Source organism: Parasteatoda tepidariorum, chromosome X1 (genome assembly GCF_043381705.1).
Source record: "Parasteatoda tepidariorum isolate YZ-2023 chromosome X1, CAS_Ptep_4.0, whole genome shotgun sequence".
Lineage (NCBI taxonomy): Eukaryota > Metazoa > Arthropoda > Arachnida > Araneae > Theridiidae > Parasteatoda > Parasteatoda tepidariorum.
Window position 1 is genome coordinate 22,147,025 of NC_092214.1, and position 20,032 is coordinate 22,167,056.

Here is a 20,032-nt window from a genome sequence, read left to right on the forward strand (position 1 = left end):
TAGACTTTGATAAGATTTCTATTTATTACTCTCGTTGATATATCAATTTGTGTTCCCTAATGTAAATATTTTCCCTTACATTTTTTAAAGGAATTCTTAAAATACTGATAAAGTACTGTCATTAAAGAATACCCTGAGATCAATTTTAGTAATAATAAAGAAAATTCGTAACATACAACATAATATTTGAATAATGTCTAATAGAAAATGATGTCTGATATAGTACCATAAGTATTAGGCAACCATGCAATACTATACGTTAGAGCAATCTGTTAGACTTTTCATTTCAAGCTAATTTTTTTTCCTCCAAACATATAAAAACTGATTTCATACGGAGATAAAAACACAAAAAAAAACTTTTGAATAGACTAAAACTTTTTTAAGGCATACTTACATTGATCAAATACATTTGTAGGTACATGGACAACACTATATTTTGTATTAATTGGAACATCATCAAAATTTCTATGCGAATAAAACTCTATAGGCTTGTATTCTTTGCCTTCTTTTACAAAGGGTGATTTTGCATTAATGTAGTCCAGCTAAATGGAAAAAAAATAATACTTTTAAGAAGTTAAGCTCATAATAAAAATTATTTAACCAGCCATTACAATTTTGCACTTCCAAATCACACGGTTCTTCAATAAAAGTTTAGTTTCAGACTTAAAACACTCTAAATATGACTCTTAAAAGCAATATTTTGTTTTAGCAAGTGGGTTGTCATTTCTGTAAGATAGATATCTTCATTAATCATGATTAAATATAACCCAGTACACAGTATATGAGTTTTATCCAGCACATGCCATAAATAAAACTAAATTAAATATTATTTAACAATAATTATTTTTTTTTACAGATTTTAAAATTTATGAATATTTTTCAGCACATGCTATTAGAAATCATTAACTGAATAAACCGTGCCTATATAGACAGCATATGCTTTCAACAATTCTGAATTTATTAAATAATGGCTGTTATAAAGTATCCATCATTATATACAAAATTAAATAAATTTTACACAAGACATCACTCTGTGCAAAGTTGGTTTAAAAACTTAGAGAAATTTAATATTACATTTGCATATTTTAAGAATTTGTCTAGTTTAATAAATTACAAAAATGTATAATTATGAATTTAGTCTAGTTTCCGTAAACAATTTATTTTGTTGTTCAAAAGAACGTGTTTGAAAACTATATTAATATCACTGCATATAGCTATGAGAATGATAAATAAAATGACGTTTTTAGTTGACTTAAAACGATAAGATAATTTATAGTTAAGTTAGTAATGATAAATACTTTCTTTCTACTAGTTTGAAATATGTACTGTATTATTTTACCTTACTCTTCACTGTTTCCAGAGCTTAGAAGGAATATTCAAATTACGAATACCTAATTGATAATGATGATAATAATGATACTCTCCGAGCAATAGTTTAAATAATGTATTTAAATGATTATTTTAAAAAACCGGTGGTAAAAAATTAGTTACGTTTTAAAGTAATTGTTTTAAAAAATTCAAATAATTATAACTTAAGAAACACTAACTTTATTCAGTTAATAAAATAGAATTTTCAATGAAAGGTAAAGAAATTGATTTTTTTTTATAGGGAATAGATTTTTGATTATGATTATTTTTTCTTACAGATGAAGAAATGACATCTTAAATTAAAGGTAGACAAAAAACGCTTTCCTTTGAATTCACTCAATAAAAACTTTTTCACTCAATAAAACTAATTTTCCACATTGATTTGTCAGAACTTAGTTATCCCCAAGATGCAGCAGATGGCTATCCAATCGTTATTTAATGGACATAAAATCTTTCCCCTGACCTTCATTTTAAGTATAACCACTTGGAACAGGCCTAATATCATGTGGAAAGAAGTCCAATGGAAAATGCAGTATTAGAATGGTTTTATCTATTAATCTGAGACTAGACACTTATCTGCATCTGCTATGGTCTTCTTTCTAACATGAAATAATTTCATGGTTACTAAACCTAAACATTTTCTTTTGTAACTGATATGGTTCTTTACCGTAACAGTTACAAGGTGTCATTTTAAAACAGATACTACGACCTATCTTAAAACAGCTGTTATGATCCACCTTGTTTTGACCTAACTCAAATGAAAGTTGACCTTATGAGTCAAGCATTGGAAAAGAAGTATGGAGAAATATTTGTTTTATATAACCCATTTATACGAAATATTCCAAGATTACTAGGACATGGACTGTTTCATTTTGTGTAGTATATGGTTTTATATTGTAACCGTCACAAAGTGTTATTTAAAACAGCTGTTGCAACCCATCTTTATCTTTCAATGTTGAACTCCGTAAATATTCAGTCTTAGACCTAGAGAAGATCTAGATCTCAGAAGATGATAGATCTTTTGATACAAGAATCGAAACAGAAATGATTTTTAACAGGTATCTTAATTTTACTCCAACCCCACTGAAAAGAATCTTAAGAATTTCTTAAAAAAATTCTTAAGAATATCTTAAATTAATTGGCCCACTCATTCTTACGATTTTCTTAAGAATATTTTCTGAAGAAAATCTTCAGAAAATAATCTTAAGAAAATCTTCAGAATATAAACTTAAGATTTAGGTTTACGTGGGCCAAATAACTTAAGATATTCTTAAGAATAGAATCTGAAGAAAATCTTCAGAATAGAATCTGAAGAAAATCTTCAAAATGTAATCTGAAGAAAATCTTCAAAAAATAATCTGAAGAAAATCTTCAAAATATAATCTGAAGAAAATCTTCAAAGTATGATCTGAAGATATCTTTAAAATATAGGTATATGTGGACTAAATAACTTAAGATATTTAACATATTTTTTATTTCAGATTTTCTGGAGAATAAATCATATTGATTTGTTTTTTCATTGTCTTTATAATTTTAGTTTTTTAAAATTAAATACATAAAAAAATATTCTAAAACTTATTTTTCTAATGATAAGAAGATCACTTAGTAATTAAATATAATCACTTAGTAATCTAATAGCACCGAGGTGGATCAATTATTTTGAAGCGTAAATAATAATTAAATTTTAATTCATAAAACCATACTTACTTTAATTTCTGGCTCATAGTTATGTCCCATGACTGCAATTTCTGCTGCATCCCGTATTCTCTACAAAAACAAATTCACAATATTAGGCAAACTGATTGAATATTTAAAGACTATGAATACAATTTACACACTTACTCAAAACTATAAAAAATATAATATGAACTGATTCTTCAGATAATATGAGTAAGCTTTATAAAAATTTGGAATGCGAAATAAATTTCATTGAAAACTTGCACATTTTGTTATTTAAAACATTTTTCTGGATGTGTTCCAAAAATAATAGAGATAGGGTAAACTAACCTGTGAAGGAACACTTAAGCTTCGCTTGCCTTTTAAAGAATCATATTAATTTCAAAATTCGTAATTTTAGTTAAATGACAGTGTCAACATATTTGTTACTAATTGCAAATTATGTAAAAAAAATTTAGAGGACTTACATAATATTGTTTTAAAGTTTTGGAGGTTCAAATAACGAGTAGTAAGAAGACCCAGTGAAGGAACAGCTTTTACCAGTGAATGAACACCCAGTAAAGGAACACTTAATTTTGGTTATTTTTTAATGCTCTTTATGAATTTTTAAGCCATACAAATATTTAAAAACAAGCCTATTCTTGAAATTATAACATATAAATACTTGGAAAATGTTAACTTTTTTTTTGTAATCATGAATTGAAAATTAAAATGTCAACATATTAACACATACTATTCATTCACTGGGAAATCTATGCCCAGTAAAGGAACATGCCTGTTCCCCTACTGGTTAGAAGTTGTTTTTCGTATTTTCAACATACTTTTGATGCGGAACATCACTAAAGGTACAAGAAAATTAAAGTTTATCTTTTATTTTCATTAACTTAGAGGAAAAAACAGTAAATGAACACTTGTTCCTTCACTGGTTTTTCATCGTTTGGTGATCCAGTGAATAAATACCCCCTTATCTCAGTACTTTATTATGCTATGATGCTTTTAAAAAAATAAAGCGTAACTTCAATAACTATATTTTGAATTCTCTTTTTAACAGTGAGAAAAATAAATCGATTGCATGCAAGTAATTCCACTTCAAACATATACATGCAAACACTCACCTTATAATTTTTTCAAAGAAACAAGGTGTTGCAGAGATAATAACAAATTCAAAAATTTTTCCAGAGAAGTCTATTTGACCAGGTAATCCAAAACATTGCTAAGTGACTTCCTATCGTTTTGCAGTAAGCTATTGTTACCAATTAATCGAAAGAAAAACTTTCAAATTCTTATTTTTAATCAATATATATGAAATGTTCCTTCACTGGGTAGTGTTCCTTCACTGGTTGCTTTACCCTATATAGATTTGAACTTTAATTCGTTTCTTCTCATCTCAGCTTTATTTAGTCTCTCATAAGCACCGTAGAAATATTTTTCGACTATGCGATAGATGTTTTTCATTCATGTATTATAAAGTAAAAATTTGGACTTGAGGAAAGCTTTATTATGAATACTGTTCTCTCAAGAACAAAATAAAAGCTTTAAACTCATTATATTTGCTCAAATAGTAAACATTTGCTGGTGACTTTATCAAACTATTTGAGAGATTGGTCTTATTATTATACTCCGTTGCAAGTTAAGAAAAGACTATTGCGGTAAAGGATTTAAGTAACCTTCCGCGACTGCATATTGTTCCGATTTATTTTATTATCAAATTATACAAATATGCTTTCAAAATAATATAAAAGTTTTGAAAAGTTAAATACATCAGACAGAAATTTAATTCATGCTATCTTTTACGATATATATCATAGAGTTACTAAAGAAAAGTTACAGTTTCGTAGTTTTACTGGAATCCTACACTCGGTGACATATTTCGATAAAAAAGAACATTCAGTTTTTTAAAATTATTTTTTTACACAATTATATGACGTTGCAAGAGCACTAAATTTGATTAGACTACTTAAAAAAGCGCGTATTATGCTGACATTCCCTTAGCAAATCAAATGCGAGATAGAGAATTTTTACTTTTGTTTCGCTTTATGAGAAAATCTTTTGCAAAAGAAACAATACTTATTGTTCTTTCATCAATTTTTTTTAAATGCTAACATAAAGACGTATATTTTTTGCGATTTTAGATATCATTTTTATTAATTCTTATTACTTGTAAATTGATTATTCAATAAGTTTTATTTTCCCCATTTCACACGATTTAAGAAAGCAAGCAAAAAGAAGGCTATGCTACGTCGTTTCAAGAGTTGACGATGTTGATCAATGTTTGTGCTGTCAGCTTGGCATCCAATTGGCGTGCACTTAGATAAAATCAGGCTCTCCCCATAGGTATAATGATTTTTTTCTTAACTTGCAACAGAGTTTAGTGATTGGTTTGACTGCATTGATGTAAAAATGTGTTTCTTTTTAGGAGGGTGAAAAAAGCTGAAAGAAATTGTTTTCTTTCGACAAAAATTTGGCGAAAAATTTTTATTTGGCGAAAAATTTTAAGTATTAATTTTTAAGAAATTTATGAGTTGAGTGGAATGTTATATTTGTTACGCGAATTAAAATCGGTTGTACTGCAACAGAGAAGAATCGTATTATGCATTCTAAGTAACCTGTTGACACGGTGCAATGAATAAGTCTAAAAAATTTTTGTATGGGTTATAAAGTTAATGAATGATACGATGTACTCATATTTAGCGAATACGATGTACTCGTATTTAATAACATTGAGGCCTTTTTTTAAATTTTAAGTATGGTTGGAAAAAAAAGTGTTTCGCAAGTTCGAAAAGAGAAGCGTAAATGTTTATTCATTAATTAATACATCGATTTGAATTTAGAGAAAAAAATGCATTAGTGAGAAAACCTTTTTTTCTGGGAATCTATACCTAACAAATTTAAATTTTAAAAAGTTTTTGGAATTTCTAAATTTTTGAGTTTTTTGACTTTAAAAATAATCATACCAGATATTTTTTAATGATACACCTGTTGATTCTAAAACATTATATTTCAATATGCAAACTTTTAAAAAAAATTATGAATTTGGAATTAATGGATTAAAACACAAAATGGCCAAAGTTAAGCTTTTCTTATGGTTAAGAAAAAAAGAGAGATTTTTAAAGGAAAAATAATTTGAAATTCGTACCGTTATGGCATCAGCTTTCCAGCTCATCATAGTTTCTACTTCTTCCCTCATATCACTTAACATTTTATTTGCGTCTACCCATTCAGGAGCAGCACCAAGATTTTTAAAATTCTGAAATAAAAAGTAGAATTAATTGAAAGTAATACAAACAATTTAAGAGACTGAATAATATTTAAATAGTAGCAAGGGTGAATGAGGTGACTCGGGTTCGAAACCCAGCAATGGCTGGTCACTATGATTTCCGCTGACGTAAAAAATCCTCAGTGGTAGTCCATGGGTTAAGGTCCCCTTGCAGGTTTACAATGGGAGGTTTTCCTCTCCATGTAACGAAAATGTGGCTTACATCTTTTATACGGCTCTAAAAGAAAAAGGGTCACATGAAAAGATATCACATGCTTTTAATAACTTTGATAGTACAAGCTTGAATTGAGTCATGGAGTCTGGCTGGACTTGTACGTCGGGGTACAAAAGAGTCGCATGAAGACCAACTGTAAGGACTGTCAATGAAACTTAAATAGTGTCCTTATTTATTACAATGTTTGCTTTACTGTATTAGTCTATTTTTTTTTAATGTAACTTTCTGAAAACTCCGGAAAGACTCATGACTAATTATTAATTGTTATTAATATATTAATGATATTTTTAAGTTATAAAACATATTTTAATATACGCATCTTTCTATTATATTATTTTTGAAACTCAATTCGCAAAATCTCAAATTATTTTTTAAACAGACGGTTGTTTTATTTTCTTTGATGATTTTAATGAAGAAAAAGAGTTAAACATATGGCTTAAGACTAAAAACAATGTATTTATTTTTAATATGAAACTCCGTAAAATAAAATAAATTTTCTTTAAATTTTTACTTTTTTGACCAATCTATGTTTTTAAATTGCCAAAAATATGTCTCCACACCTGCTTTGAACTGATTTCAGAGCACTAGTATTGCGTAAAGTGAGCTAAAGTATCGTGATGAAAAGAATCGATTTCCATTCTCCAAAAAGAAATTCTAAAGTTTTTTTTCTTCTTCGGGATAAATTTAGTCTTCACCTTTCGAAACTCAAGAAACGGAATCACCGGTTAATATTTGAAGAAAATTGCCTCCAGTTACGAAAAAAAGTCTTTTTCCCAAGTCCTATATAAATATATCAGGCGCAATTTCTTTTTCTTTCCATGTATAGATATATTTTTCTTCTCTTAACTCTCGAGGGACAGCAAAAAAGTTTCTCTAGCAAAAAAATGTTATTGTTCACCCTTCTTGCAATTTTCCAATCACTTTAATATTGTGCAATTTCTTTTATTTCGTTTCTCATATTCTTGGTTCTCCAGGCCTTCAATTTCAAACTAGGCATCAACTGGAGTTTTCAATGGAAAGATACGTGGTGAAATAAATTGGTATCAATAATATAAGTATATACTTGTTTTTACCTTAAGGCATTACGAATTGTGTCGTAATGACGAATTGACATGATATACTTAATACTAAAACGTTCAAATGTCGCAATGTGTCAAATCAAATAATTAAAAAAAAATCATACCACAATACATAACCCATACACTGAAAGAAAATCAAAAAACCTTTGAGGAAATCATCTTTTTTGAGAAAAAAATTGGTATCAACAATATAAGTATATGCTTGTTTTTACCTTAAGGCATTACGAATTGTGTCGTAATGACCAATTGACATGATATACTTAATACTAAAATGTTCAAATATCACAATGTGTCAAATCAAATAATTATAAAAAATATCATACCACAATACATAACTCATACATTGAAAGAAAATCAAGAAACTTTTGAGGAAATCATCTTTTTTGAGGAAAAAATTGGTATCAATAATATAAGTATATACTTGTTTTTACCTTAAGGCATTACGAATTGTGTCGTAATAACGAATTGACATGATATACTTAATACTAAAGCGTTCAAATGCCACAATGTGTCAAATCGAATAATTAAAAAAAAATATCATACCACAATACATAATCCATATACTGAAAGAAAATCAAGAAACATTTGAGGTTAACATTAAAAAATGCATTCCTTAATGTACTGTAAAATGCATTCCTTATAGTACTATTTAACAATTGCAATAAATTACATGGGTAGAGTAGTCAAGATTAGCGTCATATAAGAGGCGAAAGATTTTTTTTTCCATTCAATATGATATTGCAATTGGAATTTAATAAAAATTGCAATTTATTCATAAAACCATCAGTGTTTAAAGACAAAACTGTCCCGGCGTTTGAGTGCTTCGTCTGAAACATTTGTTTCTCTAGGAAATATCAAAACGATTTCAAATTAGACCTGAAGAAGAATTTTAAATTGAATAAATGGTGAATTAAATTAGAATTTGCTATGTGAATCTGAACCTGCATATACCTTACGACATTTTGGAACTGTATCGCTAGGATAATTGACATGATATATTTATGCAATTTGAGACACTTAAATTCCAAAATATTCAAGTAACAACACTCAAATATACAGATACAACACTATATAGATACAATCAATAGATGCGATCAATAGATACAACACTCAAATCAATAGATACAACACTCAAAACAATAGATGCAAAACACTCAAATCTCACTTTGTGATAAATCAAAATGATCAAAAAGTAAATTTAGTAAACTACATATTTCTTGCATCGTGAAACATAGGAAAGTTTTAGTTAAATATTACTGCAAAATGTATTCTATAGAGTACCATTTAGTAATTAATGTAAATTTTACGGGAATATACATATATATATATATATATAAACACAAATTAATATGAAAAACATGAATAAAATAAAAACTAAATTGAAGAGAAACAAGAATGGTAAAAGCAATAGTCGTTATCACGACACATCTATTGCTATAAATGCGATATTTCTGAATAAAGAATAATTATCCTAAGATAAAAATTATTATAATTATATTTATGATTAGTATAATTATATATATATATATATATAAATATATACTAAAATTAATATTAAAGTGTAATACCAATCAGAATAAATTTTTTAATGCATCAATAAATAATATGATTTTTATTTAGAAAAAGCAAATAAACCCAGAAAAATATACATTAGATTTCTTGGTTGCTTTGAATAATAAAAAACGAACAATGAGTGAAAACGAAACTGTTATTCCAGTGATGCCAGTAAAAATGCGTAACAAAAGAAACTTAGCCTTATAAATCTCCTATTATCTCTCTTTTGAAATTTTTACTGTCAAAAAATGTCGTAAAACGATCTGACTCTACCAAAATTCTTGATTATAAAATCAATCTTGCCAGTCTATTCAACATATGCATATCAAGTAGAGAAAGCAAATGTTTTTTGAAACTAACATTTCAAAAAGTAACTGTCATTCTAAAGTATCAAAAAATAATTGAAAAAAAAAGAACAAAAAATAAAGCTAAGAAAAAAAAGCTACTTTGTGAGAAAAACAGATCATAATCTTTTGTGTTGTCATGAACTAATTTACATATTTGTGATCTTGAGTTACGCTCTGTCATTTACTCCAAATTGCTGAAAGGTTTTTTCTTTACATAATTTATTCTTGTTTCTTTTCATTAGAAATACTTTCTTTTAGAAATATATTATTAATTTTAAATATATTTTTTTTTAATTTCGCACAAAGTAATGTTTTTTCTTCTTGTTTAATTTGAAAAAATAGATTTAAACATGTAAGTTAAAGAAAAATTGCTTTGAGTTAAATCTGCATAATTTTTCCCCGTGCCTTCCGGACACTTGGGATTTCGAGCTGTTAAAATTTGCATAAGCAAACATTTTTGAATTATTTTATAAATCAAAGGTTTATTCAGAGAATAAATCCATCAGTAGTATAATAACGCTTATTTGTATAAAAATAATTTATACACTTCTTGCGTGAAATTAAATTGAAAAGAGATCAGAATAATGTATATTGACCTTTCGTAAATTCATTAAATTATAGGGTACATTCTTTTGTATACTTTATTTTGCTTACGGCTTCTTAGAAATAGTAATTTCAAAATTTTGTAAATGTTATTTAAATAAGTTTTTCATTTGTAAAAGATAAAATATGTTATTAAAAATACGCAACTGCTACTTAAAAAAATTAACATTAATATAAATATTACATACCTCATTAATATATTCCTTCGAATAAATTCTGATGCACAGATATTTACTTTAAAAAGCAAAACCTTCTACTTTTGAGAGTATTATGCATCAACTTAATGATTCGTTCCATCAGAAATTATTTCTAATGCTTAACTGAGAACAAAAGAATTTGAAAAATACTGATTTCAAAATTTAGCTCTATTATTTATTTATTTAAAATTTTGTGGTCTTGCAGTTTTAATTTATTAAATATGAAAGTATTTTTAATTCAAGAAATGTGTAAGTTATTATTTTTAGAAATACACGAAAGGTACGAATATTTACGAGTGTAAATTGGAGAGAAGTAACAAAATCTAGAAATCAAGGATGTTCTAGGAAATTCCCGCTGCCCATAAGAAGAAACAAAATGTAATTCCCCGAAAAAATTTGCTGCAAAAGAGACCATCAATATTTCAACAATTTCTCAACATAAAAACCACTGAAATTGTAACACTTGTTGTACTCTGCTATAAGCTTGTGTAGTCCATTCCGTAGAAGTCTGCCACATGGGAATAAAGCCATTATGTCACAGCTGTCTGTATATATTCGTCTTTGGAACTGTGGTGCTCGGACAGGAATTCCTTCAGACGGAAAGAAGAGCACTATTAGCAAGATAGGGATTATAAAGTTAATGGTCAAACGCTTCCCAATGAAACTTCTGAAATAGATTTTTTTGTAGAATTCGTCGAATGTATGATAGCATTGACGGAGAGCAACACAATACTAGCACAGACCTTCTCAAACCGCTTATTCAGATTTGCTCGTCACAAATCCTCTCGAGTTTCGTAATGTTCAGTGTTCACTTTTAGCATCCTTAAGCACGGAATCAAGGAACAAAAAGGCTTTATTGTCCCCATGTTAGTTTCCATGCGGATCTACCTTTTCTGATTTTGGACAAGCTTAGACGTCAAACATGCCTCTAATGCTTCCTTCGTCTGTTACTTGGTTTCTGGGGTTAAGGCGTGTCATTACCACACAGACAGCTGGGTCACGTTGTCTTTATTCTCAGGAGGCATACAGCTATGATACTAGATTACGAAGATGTATCCCCCGGTACGACAAGTTATACAATTCTGGTGAGTCTTATCTTAAGAAGCAACTGAAATATAGCATTATTTTTACAGTAATTTTTAAACAATTATTTTTTACTTCTTTATGAACAGTGAGAAACTTGCTTTGCTGATGGCCCTCGTGGACAAATAGCATTTTTGCAGTTTTTTGCATTTAGAATTTTAATATAGGAAAGAACGAAATACTATATACGAAACATGGGTTATTACTAAATGCGAGAAAAGAAATTTTTTTTTCTATAAAACTATGAAATGCATACGCTAATTGTTCATTTGTAATGCATTACATATTATGGGTATCGTACGAAATGCCGACTTTTTCTGAATGTTATGGACTGCTTAAATGTTTTAGTCGAAGTATAAAATATGAAAACTATTACATATTTCCTCTAGGCATTGTAAATAGTACCTAGGCTATCTATAGAATGATATCTCTTGAGACAAATTTTAAAAACGATTATTTAAAGAACGCTCCTTACTCAAAAATACGAATCTTATTTTGAACAAAAAAAGTGAAAAGTTTTCCTTAAACAGTCAGTTGAATTGTTTTTTTTTTTTTTTATAATTGTCAAGAAAAAGAGTCATTTAACACTTTGACTGCAGCAGGCGTTTACAGAGGAATCTCCTTCAGGCCACGAGTACCGCTGTAACAAGCGTATTCTGCTAAGTACTCCCTCCGATATTTTAATAATGCGAGTCTCCGGTTGTTGTTGTTGTTGTTTTCGTATGCCTGTTTTAGGCAGAGGGGTGCGATTGTTCTTGTTTTACAGTGGCGCCATCTATGGCCAAGAATTGTGAGTCGCCGGTGGTCATAAGAATAATATCTCGCTCAGCTTGTTTACATGGTATCAAGTCTGTTTATTTGTGTTCGTTGCTTCACATCTCGCCAATTTACACGATCAGTTTTAATCTTTGCCGAGTAAAGAGGAGTATAACTTAAAATCCTTATCTTAATTCGTTGAAATTTGGAAAAGAAAAATGGAAACTTATTTCTTAGTGAGTCAAATAGCAGTGAGCAAGAAAGCTTTAACGAGGCTCGCAATAATTTTCTTAATAAATCATTTTTGTCTTACTTTTATAACAATTCAATGGCTTTGTTACTTCCTGCGAAATATCTTTTCAAATACTTACAAATATCCTGCACAAGTAGTGAAATAAGCGTCACCCCAATACGGGTTTAAAGTTTTTTAAAAAAAAGGGTCTAGGTCTAAGAACTTAAATTAATGCAATAATCAAGTTTATCATGTAGTCATAATATGAGACAGTAATGTCAGAGATCTTAACACGTTTATTGATAATAATTAAAATCTACAAACTTTTCTGGTTCAACACAGATTAATACATCATGAACACGAGAATAGTAGATTGAGTGTTTTTCTTTCTATCGTTATAAATATATTGAATATAATTGAATTCGAAGACAATTCGAAATCAAGATGCATCATAAAAATTTGAATTGTTCTTATTAACGAGCTCATACTTGAATATCTTTTGCCGGTATTTATAAAAGTTTTACAACTCTAATCTAAATATTTTATTAATGAGTTTGAATAGAAATTATAAAAAAATATATAATTTAAAATAGAAAAGGAAAAAAAAAATTGAAGATCTATGACTATATTCCCTTTTACATTCTGTTTCTATTTTTGTAATTTCAAAGTAGGATTTCTGGAATTTAGTCTAATTAAAAATGAAAGGGAAAAAAGGCTTCTGTTTGCAAAATTTTTTTTCAAGAAACTGTGAAATTAAAAAAATGCGTAATGTGGTTAGTTATTTACAAATTTCATTAGATGTTTTTAAAAAAATTGAGCAATAACTAACAAGTAAATTTCATGAATTATTCTTAAGCAGAAAAGTATAAAAACTAGATGATTTTGTATTTTATAATTTTGCAGCTGTTTTATTTCTAATAAAAACAGCAATTTTTATGTTGGTTTATTTACGTTTATTTAATATTATATTCAGGAAACTATCAAAGAAAATTGAAAGCATACTTTATAAAAAATGTGAATACTTTTGTAATTTGAGTCTGAAAACAAGACCCATTCTATATTTTTGTTTAGATGCATTTATTATGTTTTGTATATATAAAAAAATAAATTTTCAACATCATTCTTGGAATTTTTTTTTATTTCAATACATTTTTTTTATAATCTGAAACTACTTATTTAGTGGTTTTCATTTCAAATAATATTTTAAAGCTTTACAAAAAGGAAGATTTACCTCTCATTTTTATTTTCTTATCTTCGAATTTTTGTATTTCTCTTTCGGTGAAAAGAAATGCTTATTTTTGCTTTGCCATTTGCTATATAATTATTTATTTTATAAGTTATTAATTCCAAATCCCTGCCTGAAAATTAAAAAGCGAAAAGTATCTAAACACCTCTTTTTTTTGTTTTTGTTAGATTATTTTTTAAACAGAGAAAAATTTCAGAAAGTAGATTGAAGCATCAAAAATATTTATACATAATACATTTTTGTACTCATACATTGATATTGATAAATGTACTAAACGTTTTTGCCCATAAAAATACGGAAGCGTTTCGTAAATTAAATCTAGCCGTAATTACATTTCTGCTTTCTACCATTAGTAAATATTTATTCATAAAATGAAAAATTTAATAGTTGTATAAAACACATATGTTAGCAGATGCATCATATTGCCCTTAAGAAGGTATCCTCGGAATTGATGACCGTGCGATTTTGGCTGTCAAGGTCCTCCTCCCTTCTAGATGGTTAAGAATAAATGCATCGATGTCTGCTGCTTTTGTCCTCAGAAAGTATGACGTTGTTGTTGGGTTGAGAATAAATAGTCTTGTTTTCTAAGCAGAATGTCCCAAAGCGTATACCTTTATCTTCCAGCATTTTGCTTTAACTTTTGAAATCGTTGATTATTTTCGGGATACTCTATGCTGCTTTACTTTCATGAATAGTCTAGAAACATCTTTAAAATAACTAAATAGACAATGGATACCATTTGTGCTAATTTAATTGCGTGCCATTCACATCTGCATTTAATATTAAATCACCACAGTAATGCAAGCGAGATTATTTAAGTTTTAAACATATTTTAATGATACAAATGGGTGCATTTTTAAAAACTTACATCTCTTTCCTTTTAAAAAGAAACCATTAATAGTTAAAGCAAAATACTTTGAAGAATATCTTTAGATTAAAAAAAGGAACTAAAGATATAACATTAAGCAGAGAAATATTTCTCACAGATATAATTGGATATTTTCTTCCACATGTTTTCCATTAGTAATAAAATACCACTTTTTATTTCAATATTTCTTAATTTTTCTGCAAAACTACATATTCCAGCAATACTTGAATTCAAAAATTTCTCTAAATTCCTTACCATCAGACCAATTTTATGCAAATTACACTTTTTGAAACTACCCATCAACATGAATCCCGAGCAGCCTACATTAAATATAATAGCAGATCCTGTTTAAATAATAGATGTTTCTTTCCCAGAAACATCTCTATTTTTCCCGTTCCAGAAGAATAAACGGGAAATAGAAAGGATGTTTCATCTTCGAAGAGGATTTTAGGGAAGAACACACAGTAGTGCTTATCCATTATATAACTCCGTATCAAAGCATTCGAGCAACGCTTCTGTTATAGATAAGAAGAGACTAGATACTCATGGAAGCAGAAAGCCACAATTCCCGATGGGATTTTTGATCTTCTCTCTTGTAAATGAAATAATCCTTCTTATTCAAGACTTATTCCATAGATTTATTCCTGACACTTAAGTAGCATTATGGGTAGAATATTCCTTAATAAGTATTGGGCAAAATTAATAATGTAGAATGTTTCAGTTTTGAAGAGAATTTTTACTTATTTTTATTTGTTAACATTACAGTTAAGTATATGCTATAGCTTCATACGCATTAAAATGGAAAAAAACTAGTGTAATATTATTGACACCCACAAATAAATAAAATATTTTGATCTGTAAATATGTAATTATTCTGCAAAGCAATTTTGTTGATTACAAAAATTATTTTCTTTAAAATTCTTTAAAATACAAGTATATAAAAAATAGATAATTTCGAGTGGTTTTAAACATTCATAAAAGTAGTAGCAAATGATTATAATTTCCTGCTTATTATGAGTAATATAAGTTTATAAGTAAACTTATTATTTTGAGTAATACAAGAAAGCACTACTTATAATTGTACTGCTTATATAACTATGTATCAACGCGTTCTGACGCAGCTTCTGTTAAAAGTATATAAGAAGATTCTAAATACTAATCGAAGCAGAAAGCAACAACTCCCGATGGAATTTTGATCTTCACTCTTGTAAATTAAATAATCCATCTCATGCGAACCTTACTACATAAGTTCATTCTTAACAATAAAATATCATTATGGGTAGATTAGTTCTTAATAAAATAGTGTGAAAAAGTAGGTAAATTCAAATGTTTAATGCGCATTGATATAAGCAATCTAGCATTATAAATCGAATAACTCTTAATTACTAGTGGGGAAAATTAATAATATAGAATATTTCAGCTTTGAAGGCATATTTTTGGCATGTTCATGATTTTTTTTTTAAATTTTTACTTGAACTAAAGCTTACGCTATTGAAAAAAATACATTTAATCTTCCTGTTTTAATATATAAATGGCTCCGAAATTTAAAAGAAAATTTAGATTAGTAAGGTAATAAAAATAATACATTGCAATATGTCTAAGGTAGCGAAATGCTTTACTTGTGCATGATTAAAACTTCACATTATTCTATTTTGTAATGGCATAGTATTTTTAACGAAAAGATATTTTGATTAAATTAGTAAAAACAATAGGAAGATTTTTAAAGGGTTTTATTTTATATTCCAAATCTATTATTTATTTCTTCTCTTCCAAAAGCCGAAAATTTAAAAGTCATTTTTTCAAAGTTACTCCCTCTTCTCTATACATTTTACCTTTTACGCAAAAATAATGAGATAACATGCCTTGACTATTTTATTTTTCAACTTATCGCACAAACATTCCACAAACATTTTTTTCTCAATATACCCAAATAAACTCAAATCAATTTCTCTTTACAGCACTTGCTTTGAAATATCCTTATTAGCGATTATTACCGAGAAAGATAGTTTCCATGGCAACGGGTGGTGGCTGAGTGCTACTGACATCTCTTCTCAATTTCTCCAGCCCCTACAGCCTTCAGCAAACCTACAGAGAGGTTGAATAGTACGTGCTATTTCATGAAAATCTATTCCCACTTACGATGTGCAACTAATGCACACTATCGAAACACTCTGTGTTAGATATATCCAGGAATAGGAGTGGTGAAATCCTCTGAAGCGATAAGCCGATGCAATCTTAATTCCTATCGCACATGTGTATATAGTATATTCTCAATAAATTACTTAAAAGGAAAATGAATAGGATATTTGGCCCCACTTCAGTATTTTTTTACTTTATCATAGCCTTAAGTAGGAATACAATTTTACTTTAAGTAGTGCTTTGCTGCGTCTTTCAAAATATTTAGAATTTTAGGACTCATAAGACTCATTATTTTTATTTAATTTATTAAATTTAAGTTTATTTAAGAGTCGTAAAATGCAAGCTACTTGACAGATTTAACTATCAATTTAATGCAATAGAAATTCAATGACATAAGCTCGAGATTCATGCCCTAAATGCAAATTTCAATCAATAGTAAATAGTGTTTAATTGTAATGAAACAAATTTTTCTTCCATGCTGAAAAACTGGAAAATTTAAATTAATCTTTGTTAATTCTGTTTGCATTTTTAATGCATTAAAAGAAAATTGTTAAGGAAATAATTTCTCATCTAAACCAATAAATTTTTTTTCCTAATAAACTATCAAAATTCAAATTAACTTTTCTTATTCCGTTTGCATTTTTTATGCATGAAATAAAACTTTCAAACTCTGAATTAAGTGCGTAGTTGAATGAAAATCATTTCTTTTCTACACCAATCGATTATATAAAGAACATATCTATTACTTATGGATTGTACACTTTAGACACATAATGTAAATTTTGACGACCGATCAAAATTTTAGTTGTAATGTTCTCATTTCTATGCGACAATAGATTTTTTAATCTGAAAAAAATGGCAAAGAAATTGCTAAGTTAATTTCGTAAAACATTTATGCCTTTTTTAAAAAAAGCGATAAAAATTTAATCAAGCTTTTTTAATGCTTAAACACTATTAAAATATGAAATTTACCTCCCTTTCCCTTTCATGCTAATCGAATCTAGTCTATCTCACTTCAAAATTATTTACGATGCTTTCTTGAGGGCACTACAAATTGAACAAAAGTTGATTTCGCTTACTATTTTAAAAAAGCATTAATTTAATTTTCGAGCAAGAGTTATTATATTTGCTCAAACATTTTCATTCCTTTAAAATATTATTAGTTGCCAACAATGTAATCATTAATATATTTTGCCCCATAATTACCATTGTGATAGTCAGGATAATAATATGAAAGGTATATTGTAACAGCTTTATTGTAATGGCAGTAATCCACCGTAGTTCTAATAAATAATTATTTTAAACTTAGTGTCAATTTTCAAATTGTCAGAAAAAAAACAAAGAATATTTTTAAGAGTAAATTAATCATTTTTTAGAAAGTATTGTTCATCATTTCTCAGATGTTAATCATTGTTAGAATCATAGTTTAAATGCTTGAATAAATAAAATAAGAGATTCCCATGAATAATTTCGGTTTTGATCACCCTAATTTTGGAAAAAAGAGGTGTAAATTTGAAATTCTGGCTTCAAAAAGAGTGATGTGTACGAAGTTATATGCTTGAAAGTGACAAACTTACATTAATGCTACAATAAAAAATAAATAAATTAAAAGATTTTTTTTGTAATAGGAATAATAAACTGAATAAGTATAATTCCAACAACGTTAAAAAATTAATGTATACGCTTTCTTCAACTTTCGTTATCGACCACGAAATAAATTAATAAAGAGTGCATTAAAAAAACTTAGTGTTATTTCTTTTCAGATGTTTCAATCGGTTGGAACAAAGAAAAAGCCGCTTAGAGGGTTTCCGTCAAAAACAGTTATTTTTTATTGCATAAAAAGAAAACGGAAACAGTAAAGAGCAAGCTAAAAAAAATCACGCAAAATAAGTAAACTTTTAGTTTAAAGATAAAAGTTAACAGGAAACGGTTCGAAGGGACTAACGATATTTCCACTTTAAAAACGCATATTAAAGCTTCTGGTCTCGAAAAAAAGGAAAAATAGAATTTAATGAGTAAGAAATATTACGAAAGCGATAATGCTCATGATAAAAAAAATAGATGCTAGTTAAACCAAAATATAAAACGAGCTAAACTCAAACAGTTTAAAAAAAAAATCTAACAGTTTTTCTCTTATAATATTTCCCCAAAACAAACTCTGGCTCCTAAATTACGACAATTATAACTCCAAATTCTTTATCACAGAAAATTAGTAAAAGTGATTACGCAAAAAACACCTTTAAATCTTTGTAATTAGTGTTTTAGCGCTTGTTAAAGCAGCTGAGTAATATGAAATGTTTCTTTCATTTCCTCAAATGTAAATTTAGTATTGCTTTGCATTATTAAAATAATTATTAACATATAAAGAATGATGTAAAAACTTTTGATTATATATGTTAGTGTTTTTTAATAGTTATTGTTTATGAACAGCAAAAATATTCTATTTAATGTTTTTTAAATTTTTTCAATGTTTAATATTTTGTTGTGTATTTAAATCATATTTTAATTCACGATTTAAATTATGGCTCATTCGACTGCTAAAACATCTGAGTAGTTTAAAATACTATCAGTTTTTAAAATGCAAATTTAGTTTTGTGATGATAAGACTTTTTGTTTATTTTTCTAATTAATAATAGTTTGTTAACGGTTAAAATATGTTTTTTATGGGTTTTGAATTCTTTTACTGTTTTAATAATTAAGAGATGTTAACAATGTTTCATTGTTTTGTTTCCATTGTGTTTAGGTTTTAAATTCACTTCATAATCAATAGTTTTTAATTAGTATTTAAGCTATTTTAAAATTGTTGACTTTCAAAATTGTAATTTTAATAATGTTTCAATCATTTATTAAAATATAAATTTAATTTTTCTTTGTTAAGACCTTACATTTTCATAAGAATTTTACAAATATATTTACGAAATATTAAAAACTTTTATCATTTCAATATGTTTTGTGTTTCGTACAAATCATAATTATTAACTAGTTAAAATACGCTACTTGTTGTTTTTTTAAATTTGTTTACTGTTTCAATTTTTAAGAATCAAGTCATATTCACTTTATACAAATTTTACGCTGTAATTATTGGAATTAAAACCCTGTTTCTAATCAATAAATACTCGTTTCTAATCATTTGATTGTTTCATAAATTTTGCTAGCATGATGTTCTGAAGTAATTGCTATTAAAAATGCTCACATTAGGAGTTAAAAGTTAAGATAAATAATAAAAGATATATCCAACTATGATAAATCATTATCGAGGTCAATTAAGAGAACCATACTGGTTAATTAAAAATATGGTAAATTATAATTGATGAATTATTAATTTTTGTTTTGTGATTAAATTATGTGAAATTAATGTAAATGAAATTAATGTAATGAAATTATGGTAAACT

The 20,032-nt window shown here is 27.5% G+C and overlaps 1 protein-coding gene across 9 annotated transcripts in view; it reads right to left on the bottom strand.

Annotated features, from left to right (window-relative positions):
- LOC107437533 (voltage-dependent calcium channel subunit straightjacket) overlaps positions 1 to 20,032 on the bottom strand; it is a 350,222-nt gene that overhangs the window by 90,128 nt on the left and 240,062 nt on the right. For all 9 annotated transcript variants that reach the window (XM_071187231.1, XM_071187230.1, XM_043040081.2 and 6 more), the window contains 3 exons: positions 6,182 to 6,292; positions 3,076 to 3,135; positions 395 to 542 (listed from right to left, as the gene is read on the bottom strand). In XM_071187231.1, coding sequence (XP_071043332.1) covers positions 395 to 542; positions 3,076 to 3,135; positions 6,182 to 6,292 — 319 coding nt within the window. The remainder of the gene's footprint in view (positions 1 to 394; positions 543 to 3,075; positions 3,136 to 6,181; positions 6,293 to 20,032) is intronic.